General features: G+C 51.8%; 2 protein-coding genes across 4 annotated transcripts in view; one reads left to right on the top strand and one right to left on the bottom strand.

Annotated features, from left to right (window-relative positions):
- The window catches only part of LOC137369509 (histone H2B-like), a 66268-nt gene extending 53765 nt beyond the window's left edge, over positions 1–12503 (bottom strand). The window contains exons 1-2 of one of the 3 annotated variants that reach the window (XM_068030764.1): positions 12438–12503; positions 501–620 (exon numbers count right to left, since the gene is read on the bottom strand). Coding sequence is in view for 1 of the 3 variants with exons in the window: in XM_068030766.1 (XP_067886867.1) it covers positions 501–509 (9 nt within the window). In the remaining 2 variants the exon portion in view is untranslated. Of the gene's footprint in view, positions 1–500; positions 621–10237; positions 10861–12437 lie in introns of those variants that run through there. The other 2 variants (XM_068030766.1, XM_068030765.1) reach the window with 2 other exon arrangements.
- A 661-nt stretch (positions 12504–13164) lies between these two features.
- LOC137369692 (SWI/SNF-related matrix-associated actin-dependent regulator of chromatin subfamily D member 3-like) overlaps positions 13165–14052 on the top strand; it is a 40718-nt gene continuing 39830 nt past the window's right edge. Inside the window, exon 1 of the mRNA XM_068031028.1 lies at positions 13165–13311. Coding sequence (XP_067887129.1) covers positions 13234–13311 — 78 coding nt within the window. The 5' untranslated portion in view covers positions 13165–13233. The remainder of the gene's footprint in view (positions 13312–14052) is intronic.

Below are 14052 nucleotides of genomic sequence, written 5' to 3'. Positions count from 1 at the left end.
CTGTACCCCAGTGTTGTCCAGTGACAGACCTGTCCCCACCAGTACTGTACCCCAGTGTTATAGTGACAGACCTGTCCCCACCAGTACTGTACCCCAGTGTTGTACAGTGACAGACCTGTCCCCACCAGTACTGTACCCCAGTGTTGTACAGTGACAGACCTGTCCCCACCAGTACTGTACCCCAGTGTTATACAGTGACAGACCTCTCCCCACCAGTACTGTACCCCACTGTTATAGTAACAGACCTCTCCCCACCAGTACTGTACCCCAGTGTTGTACAGTGACAGATCTGTCCCCACCAGTACTGTACCACAGTGTTCTAGTGACCTTGGAGTGCTTGTTTGATGTGTAAGATTGTTGGACTAATTATCAGGAGACTTTGAGTTCACATTCCTCTCGGGCTGTTAGAGAATTTGAATTCAGTTTTTTTTTAAAATGGAGCAAAAATCTTGTCTGAGTAAACGTTCTCATGAAGCTACCAGTTTGTAAGGAAAACCCACCTGGATCATCAGTGACCTTTCGGGAACAAAGCTGCTGCCCGACCCACTTGGGGCCTCATTGTGACTCCTTCCTGAGCACGGGGTTGATGTAGATTGGGCTCCATGTGGTCCGTCACCAAGCTGGGATCCAAGTAAACACATCAGGTCAATATCTGCCATTTCCCTCCTTTTTTTCCCATTCATCGAGAATCTTTTTGCGAAAGAGCCTCCTTTTCGCTTCCTCTCTGGCCTGTCTGCAAAATATGGCGGGCAGTGTGCACATATTTTGAGCTAAAGGGAACCATCATGGGTTTCCTCCGGGTGCTCCGGTTTCCTCCCACATGCCAAAGACTTGCAGGTTGATAGGTAAATTGGCCATTATAAATTGCCCCTGGTATAGGTAGGTGGTAGGGGAATATAGGGACAGGTGGGGAATATGGGATTAGTGTAGGATTAGTATAAATGGGTGGTTGTTGGTCGGCACAGACTCTGTGGGCCGAAGGGCCTGTTTCAGTGCTGTATCTCTAAACTAAACTAAACTAAATCTGTCATATTTATATTAAAACAACAGCCTGCTTTAACAGAGTAAAACTTCACAGGAACAGTGACCAATCAAAACATACAGAGATATTAGGGCAGGCAATCAAAGGCTTGCTTAAAGAGGGAGGGTTGAAGGAGAGTCTTAAAGGAGGAGGAGAGAGGCGGAGAGGGGAGAGAGTCGGAGAGGTTCAGGGAGGGGGGAGAGAGTCGGAGAGGTTCAGGGAGGGGGGAGAGAGTCGGAGAGGTTCAGGGAGGGGGGAGAGAGTCGGAGAGGTTCAGGGAGAGGGGAGAGAGGCGGAGAGGTTCAGGGAGAGGGGAGAGAGGCGGAGAGGTTCAGGGAGGGGAGAGAGAGGCGGAGAGCTTCAGGGAGGGGAGAGAGAGGCGGAGAGGTTCAGGGAGGGGAGAGAGAGGCGGAGAGGTTCAGGGAGGGGAGAGAGAGGCGGAGAGGTTCAGGGAGGGGAGAGAGAGGCGGAGAGGTTCAGGGAGGGGAGAGAGAGGCGGAGAGGTTCAGGGAGGGGAGAGAGAGGCGGAGAGGTTCAGGGAGGGGAGAGAGAGGCGGAGAGGTTCAGGGAGGGGAGAGAGAGGCGGAGAGGTTCAGGGAGGGGAGAGAGGCGGAGAGGTTCAGGGAGGGGAGAGAGAGGCGGAGAGGTTCAGGGAGGGGAGAGAGAGGCGGAGAGGTTCAGGGAGGGGAGAGAGAGGCGGAGAGGTTCAGGGAGGGGAGAGGGAGGCGGAAAGGTTCAGGGAGGGGAGAGGGAGGCGGAAAGGTTCAGGGAGGGGAGAGAGAGGCGGAGAGGTTCAGGGAGAGGGGAGAGAGGCGGAGAGGTTCAGGGAGGGGAGAGGGAGGCGGAGAGGTTCAGGGAGGGGAGAGGGAGGCGGAGAGGGTCAGGGAGGGGAGAGAGAGGCGGAGAGGTTCAGGGAGGGGAGAGGGAGGCGGAAAGGTTCAGGGAGGGGAGAGGGAGGCGGAGAGGTTCAGGGAGGGGAGAGGGAGGCGGAGAGGTTCAGGGAGGGGAGAGAGAGGCGGAGAGGTTCAGGGAGGGGAGAGAGAGGCGGAGAGGTTCAGGGAGGGGAGAGAGAGGCGGAGAGGTTCAGGGAGGGGAGAGAGAGGCGGAGAGGTTCAGGGAGGGGAGAGAGAGGCGGAGAGGTTCAGGAAGGGGAGAGAGAGGCGGAGAGGTTCAGGGAGGGGAGAGAGAGGCGGAGAGGTTCAGGGAGGGAATTCCAGTGCTTGGGTTCCAGACAGCAAAAGGCACGGCTGCCAAACGTGGAGCGATTAAAATCAGGGATGAAATAAAGCTCAGAATTAGAGGAGTGCAGAGATCACGGAGGGTTTGTATGTGGGGAGGAGGTTACAGAGATAGGGACTGTTGTAGGGCTGGAGGAGGTTACAGAGATAGGGAGGGTTAGAGTCATAGAGTTATACAGCACAGAAACAGGCCCTTCGGCCCATCGTGTCTGTGATGGCCGGCCAGCACCCAACTATTCTAATCCCATTTACCTGCACTTGGCCCGTAGACTTGTATGCTTTGGTGTTTCAAGTGCTCATCTAAATACTTCTTAAATGTTGTGAGGGTTCCTGCCTCTACCACCCTTTCAGGCAGTGTGTTCCAGATTCCAACCACCCTCTGGGTGAAAAAATCTTTCCTCAAATCCCTTCTAAACCTCCTGCCCCTTACACTAAATCTATGTCCCCTGGTTATTGACCTCTCCGCTAAGGGAAAAAGTTTCTTCCTTTCGAACCTATCAATGCTCCTCATACTTTTGTATACCTCAATCATGTTCTCCCTTCTCTGCTCTAAGGAAAACAACCCCAGCCTTTTCAGTCTCTCTTCATCACTGAAATGCTCCAGCCCAGGCAACATCCTGGTGAATCTCCTCTGCACCATCTCCAGTGCAATCACATCCTTCCTATAGTGTGGCGACCAGAACTGTACACAGTACTCCAGCTGTGGCTTAACTAGTGTTTTATACAGCTCCATCATAACCTCCCTGCTCTTATATTCTATGGCTCGGCTAATAAAGACAAGTATCCCATATGCCTTCCTAGCCACCTTATCTACCTGTGCTACTGCTTCAGTGATCTATGGACAAGTACACCAAGGTCCCTCTGACCCTCTGTACTTCCTATGGTCCTACCATCCATTGTATATTCCCTTGCCTGTTAATCCTCCCAAAATGCATCATCTCATACTTCTCAGGATTAAATTCCATTTGCCACTGCTCTGCCCATCTTACCAGCCCATCTATATCTCCCTGTAATCCAAGGCTTTCCTCCTCACTATTTATAACACCACCAATTTTTGTGTCATCTGCAAACTTACTTATCATACCTCCTATATTCACGTCTAAATCATTAATGTACACTACAAACAGCAAGGGTCCCAGCACCGATCCCTGTGATACACCACTGGTCACAGGCTTCCACTCGCAAAAACAGCCCTCGACCATTACCCTCTGCCTCCTGCCACTAAGCCAATTTTGGATCCAATTTGCCAAATTACCCTGGATCCCATGGGCTCTTACCTTCTTAACCAATCTCCCATGCGGAACGTTATCAAAAGCCTTACTGTAATCCATGTAGACTACATCAACTGCTTTACCCTCATCTACACATCTAGTCACCTCCTCGGAAAATTCAATCAAGTTAGTTAGAGACGATCTCCCCCTGACAAAGCCATGCTGACTATCCCTGATTAATCCCTGCCTTTCCAAGTGGAGATTAATCCTGTCCCTCAGAATTTTTTCCAATAGTTTCCCAACCACTGATGTTAGACTCACTGGCCTGTAATTACCTGGTTTATCCCTGCTCCCTTCTTGAATAATGGTACCATATTCGCTGTCCTCCAGTCCTCTGGTACCTCTCCTGTGGTCAGAGAGGATCTGAAAATTTGTGTCAGAGTCCCTGCTATCTCCTCCCTTGCCTCGCACAACAGCCTGGGATACATCTCATCTGGGCCTGGGGATTTATCCACTTTTAAGCCCGCTAAAACAGCTAACACTTCCTCCCTTTCAATGCTAATATATTCAATTATATCACAATCCCCCTCCCTGATCTCTACACTTACATCGTCCTTCTCCATAGTGAACACAGATGAAAAGTAATCATTTAAAACCTCAGCTATGCCCTCCGGCTCCACACACAGATTGCCACTTTTGTCCCTAATGGGCCCTACTCTTTCCCTGGTTATCCTCTTGCCCTTAATATACTTATAAAATGCCTTAGGATTTTCCTTTATCTTGCCCGTCAGTGTTTTTTCATGTCCCCTCTTCGCTCGCTGAATTACTATTTTAAGGAGCCCCCCTACACTTTCTATACTCCTATACTGCCTCCTCTGTTTTCAGCACTCCGAATCTGCCATAAGCCTCCTTTTTTTTACCTGATCCAATCCTCTTTTTCCCTTGACATCCAGTGTTCCCTGAACTTCTTGGTCCCACCCTTCACCTTAACAGGTACATGTTGGCTCTGAATCCTCACTATTTCCTTTTTGAATGACTCCCACTGGTTGTAGAGGCTGGAGGAGGTTACAGAGATAGGAAGGGTTGTAGGGACTGGAGGAGGTTATGGAGGTAGGGAGGGTTTTGGGGCTGGAGGAGCTTACCGAGATAGGGAGAATTGTCGGGGCTGGAGGAGGTTACAGAGATAAGGAGGGTTTCAGGGCAGGAGGAGGTTATGGAGAGGGGGAGGGATTTTGGGCTGGAGGAGGTTATGGAGGGATGGAGGTGCTGGAGGAGGTTACGCAGATGGGGAGGCATGTACGACTAGAGGAGGTTACGGAGACGGAGGGTTGTAGGGCTGGAAGAGGTTATAGAGATAGGGAGGACTGTAGGGCTGGAGGAGGTTACTGAGATAGGGAGTGTTGGAGTGGCTAGAATAGGTCACAAAGATAGAGAGGGTTGCAGGGATGGAGGATGTTTGCGAGATAGGGAGGGTTGTAGGGGCGAGATAAGGCAGAAGCATTTGCAACAATCTTCAGCCAGAAGTGCCGAGTTGATGATCCATCTCGGCCTCCTCCTGAAGTCCCCTGCATCACAGATGCCAGACTTCAGCCAATTTGATTCACTCCACGTGATATCAAGAAACGACTGAAGGCACTGGATACTGCAAAAGCTATGGGCCCTGAATATTCCGGCAATAGTACTGAAGACCTGTGCTCCAGAACTTGCCGCGCCCCTAGCCAAGCTGTTCCAGTACAGCTACAACACTGGCATCTACCCTGCAATGTGGAAAATTGCCCAGGTATGTCCTGTACACAAAAAGCAGGACAAGTCCAACCCGGCCAATTATCGCCCCATCAGCCTATTCTCAATCATCAGTAAAGTGATGGAAGGTGTCATCAACAGTGCTATCAAGCGGCACTTGCTCAGCAATAACCTGCTCAGTGATGCTCAGTTTTGGTTCTGCCAGGGTCACTCAGCTCCTGACCTCATTACAGCCTTGGTTCAAACATGGACAAAAGAGCTGAACTCTGAGGTGAGAGTGACTGCCCTTGACATCAAGGCAGCATTTGACCGAGTATGGCATCAAGGAGCTCCAGCAAAACTGGAGTCAATGGGAATCGGGGAAAACCCTTCGCTGGTTGGAGTCATACCTAGCGCAAAGGAAGATGGTTGTGGTTGTTGGAGGTCAATCATCTGAGCTCCAGGACATCACTGCAGGAGTTCCTCAGGGTAGTGTCCTAGGCCCAACCATCTTCAGCTGCTTCATCAACGACCTTCCTTCAATCATAAGGTCTGAAGTGGGGATGTTCGCTGCTGATTGCACAATGTTCAGCACCATTCGTGACTCCTCAAATACTGAAGCAGTCCGTGTAGAAATGCAGCAAGACCTGGACAATATCCAGGCTTGGACTGATAAGTGGCAAGTAACATTTTCGCCACACAAGTGCCAGGCAATGACCATCTCCAACAAGAGAGAATCTAACCATCTCCCCATGACATTCAATGGCATTACCATCGCTGAATCCCCCACTATCAACATCTTAGGGGCTACCATTGACCAGAAACTGAACTGGAGTAGCCATATAAATACCGTGGCTGCAAGAGCAGGTCAGAGGCTAGGAATCCTGAGGTGAGTAACTCACCTCCTGACTCCTCAAAGCCTGTCCACCATCTACAAGGCACAAGTCAGGAGTGTGATGGAATACTCTCCACTTGCCTGGATGGGTGCAGCTCCAACAACACTCAAGAAGCTCGACACCATCCAGAACAAAGCAGCCTGCTTGATTGGCACCCCATCTACAAACATTCACTCCCTCCACCACCGACACACAGTGGCAGCAGTGTGTACCATCTACAAGATGCACTGCAGCAATGCACCAAGGCTCCTTAAACATCATCTTCCAAACTCGCGATCTCTACCAACTAGAAGGACAAGAGCTCAGATGCATGGGAACATCACCACCTGCAAGTTCCCCTCCAAGTCACACACCATCCTGACTTGGAACTATATCGCTGTTCCTTCACTGTCGCTGGGTCAAAATCCTGGAACTCCCTTCCTCACAGCACTGTGGGTGTACCAACCCCAAATGGACTGCAGTGGTTCAAGAAGGCAGCTCACTACCACCCTCTCAAGGGCAATTAGGGATGGGCAATAAATGCTGGCCTGGCCAGTGAGGCTGACATCTCCTGAATGAATAAAAAAAAAAGCAGATGTTACAGAGATAGGGAGGGTGTGAGGGCTGGAGGAGGTTACAGAGATAGGGAGGGTGTGAGGGCTGGAGGAGGTTACAGAGATAGGGAGGGTGTGAGGTCTGGAGGAGGTTACAGAGAGAGAGAGGGTGTGAGGTCTGGAGGAGTTTACAGGGATAGGGAGGGTGTGAGGGCTGGTGGAGGTTACAGAGTTTGGGAGGGTGTGAGGGCTGGAGGAGGTTACAGAGTTGGGGAGGGTGTGAGGGCTGGTGGAGGTTACAGAGTTGGGGAGGGTGTGAGGGCTGGTGGAGGTTACAGAGTTGGGGAGGGTGTGAGGGCTGGAGGAGGTTACAGAGAGAGAGAGGGTGTGAGGTCTGGAGGAGGTTACAGAGACAGGGAGGGTGTCAGGGCTGGTGGAGGTTACAGAGATAGGGAGGGTGTGAGTGCTGGAGGAGGTTAGAGGGATAGGGAGGGTGTGAGGGCTGGAGGAGGTTAGAGGGATAGGGAGGGTGTGAGGGCTGGAGGAGGTTAGAGGGATAGGGAGGGTGTGAGGGCTGGAGGAAGTTAGAGGGATAGGGAGGGTGTGAGGGCTGGAGGAGGTTAGAGGGATAGGGAGGGTGTGAGGGCTGGAGGAGGTTAGAGGGATAGGGAGGGTGTGAGGGCTGGAGGAGGTTAGAGGGATAGGGAGGGTGTGAGGGCTGGAGGAGGTTAGAGGGATAGGGAGGGTGTGAGGGCTGGAGGAGGTTACAGAGATAGGGAGGGTGTGAGGGCTGGAGGAGGTTAGAGGGATAGGGAGGGTGTGAGGGCTGGAGGAGGTTAGAGGGATAGGGAGGGTGTGAGGGCTGGAGGAGGTTAGAGGGATAGGGAGGGTGTGAGGGCTGGAGGAGGTTAGAGGGATAGGGAGGGTGTGAGGGCTGGAGGAGGTTAGAGGGATAGGGAGGGTGTGAGGGCTGGAGGAGGTTAGAGGGATAGGGAGGGTGTGAGGGCTGGAGGAGGTTAGAGGGATAGGGAGGGTGTGAGGGCTGGAGGAGGTTAGAGGGATAGGGAGGGTGTGAGGGCTGGAGGAGGTTAGAGGGATAGGGAGGGTGTGAGGGCTGGAGGAGGTTAGAGGGATGGTAGTAGTGGTATGGCCGACTGCATTACGCTGCAGGCAATCGATTCAATGCTTCTTAAAGGGACAGTTACAGATCACTGGTCATCAGGAATCCTTCCACCCCCTGACCCTACATTCAAACCACACGGGGCACGGCTCACACCACCTCCAGTTCACTCGGCCTCCACCCCATCCCCATTGCTTTTTCTCTCTCTTCGTTGTCCCCTCCCTGTCCTCCCTGTCCCCTCTACCCATTGCCCCCTCTCCCCCCTCAATCAACCTCCCCATCGCCCCCTCCAACATTTCCCTCTCCCCGTCAACTCCTCCATCGCCTCCTTCTCCCCATTGCCTCCACTCAGCTCCCTCTCCTCAACTCACCAGATCCCCATCAGCACCCCACCCCTCCCATTGCATCCCCCTCCCCATCACCCCGTCATCGCCCCTCCTCCCCATTTCTCCCACTCCCCGGATCTTGCTTTCTCCCATCCTGAGCACATGCAAACTGAAGTTCCAAAATCCCCAATCCCCAATCACAGTGATCCGTCAGACCCTGTGCTCGCTGAGCTCCCCGGCTCCCAGACAGGGCAACACTTAGCTCTTCAAATTCTCATCCTTCTTTACAAATCTCTCCCTATCTCTGTAACCTCCTCCAGCCCCGAAAACCCTGCCTGTCTCTGTAACCTCCTCCAGCCCCGAAAACCCTCCCTGTCTCTGTAACCTCCTCCAGCCCCGAAAACCCTGCCTGTCTCTGTAACCTCCTCCAGCCCCGAAAACCCTGCCTATCTCTATAACCTCCTCCAGCCCCGAAAACCCTCCCTATCTCTGTAACCTCCTCCAGCCCCGAAAACCCTCCCTATCTCTGTAACCTCCTCCAGCCCCGAAAACCCTCCCTATCTCTGTAACCTCCTCCAGCCCCGAAAACCCTCCCTATCTCTGTAACCTCCTCCAGCCCCGAAAACCCTCTCTATCTCTGTAACCTCCTCCAGCCCCGAAAACCCTCCCTATCTCTGTAACCTCCTCCAGCTCCTACAGCCCTCCCTATCTCTGTAACCTCCTCCAGCTCCTACAGCCCTCCCTATCTCTGTAACCTCCTCCAGCCTTCACACCCTCCCTATCTCTGTAACCTCCTCCAGCTCCTACAGCCCTCCCTATCTCTGTAACCTCCTCCAGCCTTCAGACCCTCCCGATCTCTGTAACCTTCTCCAGCTCCTACAATCCTCCCTATCTCTGTAACCTCCTCCAGCTCCTACAACCCTACCTATCTCTGTAACCTCCTCCAGCCTTCACACCCTCCCTGTCTCTCTAACCCCCTCCAGCCCTCACACCCTCCCTATCTCTGTAACCTTCTCCAGCTCCTACAACCCTCCCTATCCCTGTAACCTCCTCCAGCTCCTACAACCCCCCCTATCTCTGTAACCTCCTCCAGCTCCTACAACCCCCCCTATCTCTGTAACCTCCTCCAGCTCTCACACCCTCCCTATCTCTGCAACCTCCTCCAGCTCCTACAACCCTCCCTATCCCTGTAACCTCCTCCAGCTCCTACAACCCTCCCTATCCCTGTAACCTCCTCCAGCTCCTACAACCCTCCCTATCTCTGTAACCTCCTCCAGCTCCTACAACCCCCCCTATCTCTGTAACCTCCTCCAGCTCCTACAACCCCCCCTATCTCTGTAACCTCCTCCAGCTCTCACACCCTCCCTATCTCTGCAACCTCCTCCAGCTCCTACAGCCCTCCCTATCTCTGTAACCTCCTCCAGCCTTCACACCCTCCCTATCTCTGTAACCCCCTCTAGCCCTCACATCCTCCCTATCTCTGCAACCTCCTACAGCCCTCCGTATCTCTGTAACCTCCTCCAGCCTTCACACCCTCCCTATCTCTGTAACCTCCTCCAGCTCCTACAATCCTCCCTATCTCTGTAACCTCCTCCAGCTCCTACAACCCTCCCTATCTCTGTAACCTCCTCCAGCCTTCACACCCTCCCTGTCTCTCTAACCCCCTCCAGCCCTCACACCCTCCCTATCTCTGTAACCTCCTCCAGCTCCTACAACCCTCCCTATCCCTGTAACCTCCTCCAGCTCCTACAACCCTCCCTATCTCTGTAAGCTCCTCCAGCTCCTACAACCCCCCCTATCTCTGTAACCTCCTCCAGCTCTCACACCCTCCCTATCTCTGCAACCTCCTCCAGCTCCTACAGCCCTCCCTATCTCTGTAACCTCCTCCAGCCTTCACACCCTCCCTATCTCTGTAACCCCCTCTAGCCCTCACACCCTCCCTATATCTGCAACCTCCTACAGCCCTCCCTGTCTCTGTAACCTCTGCCAACCCGTGGAATCCTCCGAGATCTCTGCACTCCTCCACGTCCGACCTCTTACACATCCCCCTTTTCCATCGCTTCACCATTGGTGGCTGTGTCATCAGCTGCCTAGGCCCTAAGCTCTGGAATTCCTTCCCTAAACCTCTCCACCTCTCTTTCCTCCTTTTAAGACACTTCTTCAGACCTACCTCCTTTTCGCCAGGCTTTTGGTTGCTGGTCCTAATCTCTCCTCCGTGGCTCAGTGTCAGATTTTGTTTTTCTTTTGTATGACTCTTTGGCTTGTCCTTGTATTAACAGGAAGCATTGCTGAGGCAGTGAGCCTGGTGCAGCCGCAGCCTGGGCCTGAAGTGGTTAGCAGGTTAGCAAGGATTCCGGGGACAGAGACAATCTCGCCTGCCTCCAGTCTTTGCAGCCTGTGGATTATCAGTTTCTGAGCTGGTACACAGCGTTCTCAGGGTCTGAAGGACACTCACTTGCCTTGTTGCCCTTTGGTGGTGTTTGGAATGTGCACACAGGCTCGTCCAGTTGGCAGGGCTGACAGAGCACAGAAAGAGAAGCAAACTGGCTCCGAGCAGCTCACCCCACTCTGGATTAAAAAGGGGCTTTGATTCCATGTTCCTGCCTCCTGGGGCACCTCACTGCCTGGTAGGCAGCTGGTATTAGTGGACAGACCCCTTCCAGCACCCCCCCATTATACACCTGAGTGGACCTCCTGCCTTCCTGTGACCATTAGAAACCCTAGTCATGGCAGTGTCAAGAGATCTACTCCGTTTTCTGCGATACACTGTCTCCCTCCAGTCCAGTCTCTGTTTTCACTTCCTTTCTCACTTTGGCTGCACTCCAGTGTGACGAACGTTTTTTAGTATCCATGTAAAAGGAACAGTTTCTTCCTGTGCTGGACCTGGAGTGTAGTGAGGCTGCGACTGATGATAAAGGCGGAAAACGGTCGCCAAAGTGCGCAATGTGGCGGGTAGCGTGCACACGTTCTGCACTGAAGTGGGGCACATCATATTTGTATTAAAACAATAACTTGCATTTATATAGTGCTTTTATAAAATTATTTCATGGGATCTGGGCATCGCTTCCCAACCCTAATTGCCCTTGAACTGAGTATCTTGCTCGGCCATTTCAGAGGGCAGTTAAGAGTCACCCACATTGCTGTGGGTCTGGAGTCACATGTAGGCCAGACCAGGTAAAGGACAGCAGATTTCCTTCCCTAAAGGATATTAGTGAATCCGATGGGGTTTTACGACAATAGTTTGATGTTAGTTTCATGACCATTACTGAGAATAGCTTTCAGTTCTAGATTCTTTATGAATTAATTGAATTTAAATCCCACCAGCTGCTGTGGTGGGATTTGAACCCATGTCCCCAGGACATTAGCCTGGGTCTCTGGATTATTAGCTCCATGACATTACCACTACACCCTGCACCCTTTAATGTAGTAAAACGTCTCAGTGTTTCACAGGCATGTTATTAGACAGATTTGACACCAAACCACATAAGGTGATCATTTGGACAGGTAACCACAAGCTTGTTTAAAGAGGTAGTTTTTAAGGAGATCTTCAGGCTTTGATTTGCCTCGGTTGTGGGAAGGCTGCGTGATGCCACACTCGGTCGAATTCTGTCTTGGTGTCAGGAGCCGTCACTCTCACCTCCCCAGATGTCGTTCAGCTCTCATCTCTGTGTGTGAGTCAAAGCTGTGTTAACCTTGCCCACAATTCCATGGTCAGTGTTTCTCTTTCATTTATACTTGTGACGGGTGAAAGGTAAATTTATCACCATCCCTAAAACCTTCCAGGCATGATATCACCTACATAGAGTGGGACTGGAGTCACATGTAGGGCTGACCACGAGGGAAGGACATTTTTACTGTTGGGGCTTTCTGACCTCTGTGTTTGAGTTACTGACCACTTTTTGAATTTTGCCCCTTTGGCCGTGAGTCTGTGGCATTCAGCCACTGGTTTACCCAGGGTGGTCCTCAAGTGGGTTCTCAGTTCCCCAGAGGAGACATACTGTCACTGATGGACATGCTGACCACTTCTGTCTGTGATCTGGGGCAGAAGCTGGGCTCCTGTTTGGAAGAGATTGTCTAACTGTACTTGGTCACCTCACGGGATGGTTAGGGAATCGCTGACAAGGGGCATGAGATCCAGCACAGTCTTGGGGAGATCTCCAGTGGGGAGGCGGCCACTGGGTCCAGAGGCTATGGGAGGAGTCTGGGTAGCGAGGGGTTAAAGCCAATCACCACTCTCAGTCTCTTGTTCTTCCTGCTTTTCCACAGTTTCTGTATCTCTCCTTTTCTCTCTCTCTCTCTCTTTCTCTCTCTCCCTGCTTTCACTCTTTCTCTCGCTATCTTTGATCCTTTTAGCTGGGCCAGGAACTGACCTTCAGCGTGGCTGTGAGGGACAGCACGCATGCTCCTCCTGTCGAGCCTATCTGTACCCCAAGGACTCGCGGATAGAAAGAGAGAGAGAGAGAGAGAGTGTCCTGAAGGGGGGAGCGAGTCTGCACTGACACTCAAGCCTTGGGCACAACCACATTTCAGAGACCAGCTGTCATTCTTGTCTTTTTAAGCCCCTGCTCATTGGTTCAATTCTGCAGTTTTGCTCCTGGGGGAGAGACGAGGAGGCTTCCAGTTAGACAAGCAACACATAAATGCAGCCGGCCAGGGAACTTTGCCAGGCTTTGACCCTTCATCCACATTTCCACCTTGCCCTTGGTTTGCCAATCAATTGGTCGCAGTGTGTTCACTGCGTGCCGCAATCATTGGAGTTGGAGGAATCGCCAGCGTAGAGCAAGAGAGTGGAATAAAAAGCTCAGCGTCTCACTGTCCCTGCTGAACAAACCTCTCTCCCTCTCTCTCACATCCCGATGTCGCTTTTAAATAACAAAACTGTTTTTCCTTTCTTCGCTTTCTGTAAAACAGCTGTGACACTTTGTCGTGTTCAGTGACGGAATGTGACAGCTGTTTAATCGCCTGTGTTGTCTGTCAGGAACCCCCTTAAGAAACCTGCTATGAGCCTCCCACCCCCGACCTCCCTCTCTCTCTCTCTCTCTCTCTCTCTCTCCCCGCATTGAAAGGAGTTCTATTAAAAGTGTGAGACAGAGAGTCGGATTTAGCAGAAGAGAATTGCAGGACAGAAAGAGCAAGAGAGAAAGAAAAGGAGGAGAGGAGATTGAAATGTCTGCAGAGGAGTTGAGTGGAGGAGCAAGGAAGGCAACCAAGAGTAAACTTTTTGAGTTTTTGGTTCATGGTGTGGTAAGTCAGAGATTAAAAACTCTTTAAAAAGTCTGTTCCTGTGAGAGAACAGTACCCAGCTGGTAACTGAGTTTCCCCATGTGGGAGTTTAGTACATCTTCTGACTATAACTGTGTGTGTGTGTGTGTGTGTGTGTGTGTGTGTGTGTGTGTGTGTGTGTGTGTGTGTGTGTGTGTGTGTGTGTGTGTGTAAGGGAGTGAGAGAGAGGGGGACAGAGAGGGTGAGTGTGAGACAGAGAGGGAAGCATGGCTGAGAGAGTGAGAGATGTGTGTGAAAGTGGGAGTGATGGGTTACTGCAAACCCCTGATTACAGCTGGAAAAATTGTAGTAAAACTCCTGTGAATGAGGGTGTTAGTGTGAGGGCCTCACACTCAGACAATTGTTCCTCACATTGACCCAAATGCAGTTTTTCTACAATTTGATTTTTTTGCGGAGGTAGGAGAATATTAATGGTTTATTTTTTGGCTCCTTTTGGAATGTTTTGCTCAAGATCCCTGTTGCTCCACCTCTCCCTCAGTACTGACCCTCTGACAGTGCAGCACTCCCTCAGTACTGACCCTCTGACAGTGCAGCACTTCCTCAGTACTGACCCTCTGACAGTGCAGCACTCCCTCAGTACTGACCCTCCGACAGTGCAGCACTCCCTCAGTACTGACCCACTGACAGTGCAGCACTCCCTCAGTACTGACCCACTGACAGTGCAGCACTCCCTCAGTACTGACCCTCTGCCAGTGCAGCACT

Source organism: Heterodontus francisci, chromosome 5 (assembly GCF_036365525.1).
Source record: "Heterodontus francisci isolate sHetFra1 chromosome 5, sHetFra1.hap1, whole genome shotgun sequence".
NCBI classification, from domain to species: domain Eukaryota; kingdom Metazoa; phylum Chordata; class Chondrichthyes; order Heterodontiformes; family Heterodontidae; genus Heterodontus; species Heterodontus francisci.
This window is presented reverse-complemented; position numbering and strand designations above follow the sequence as displayed.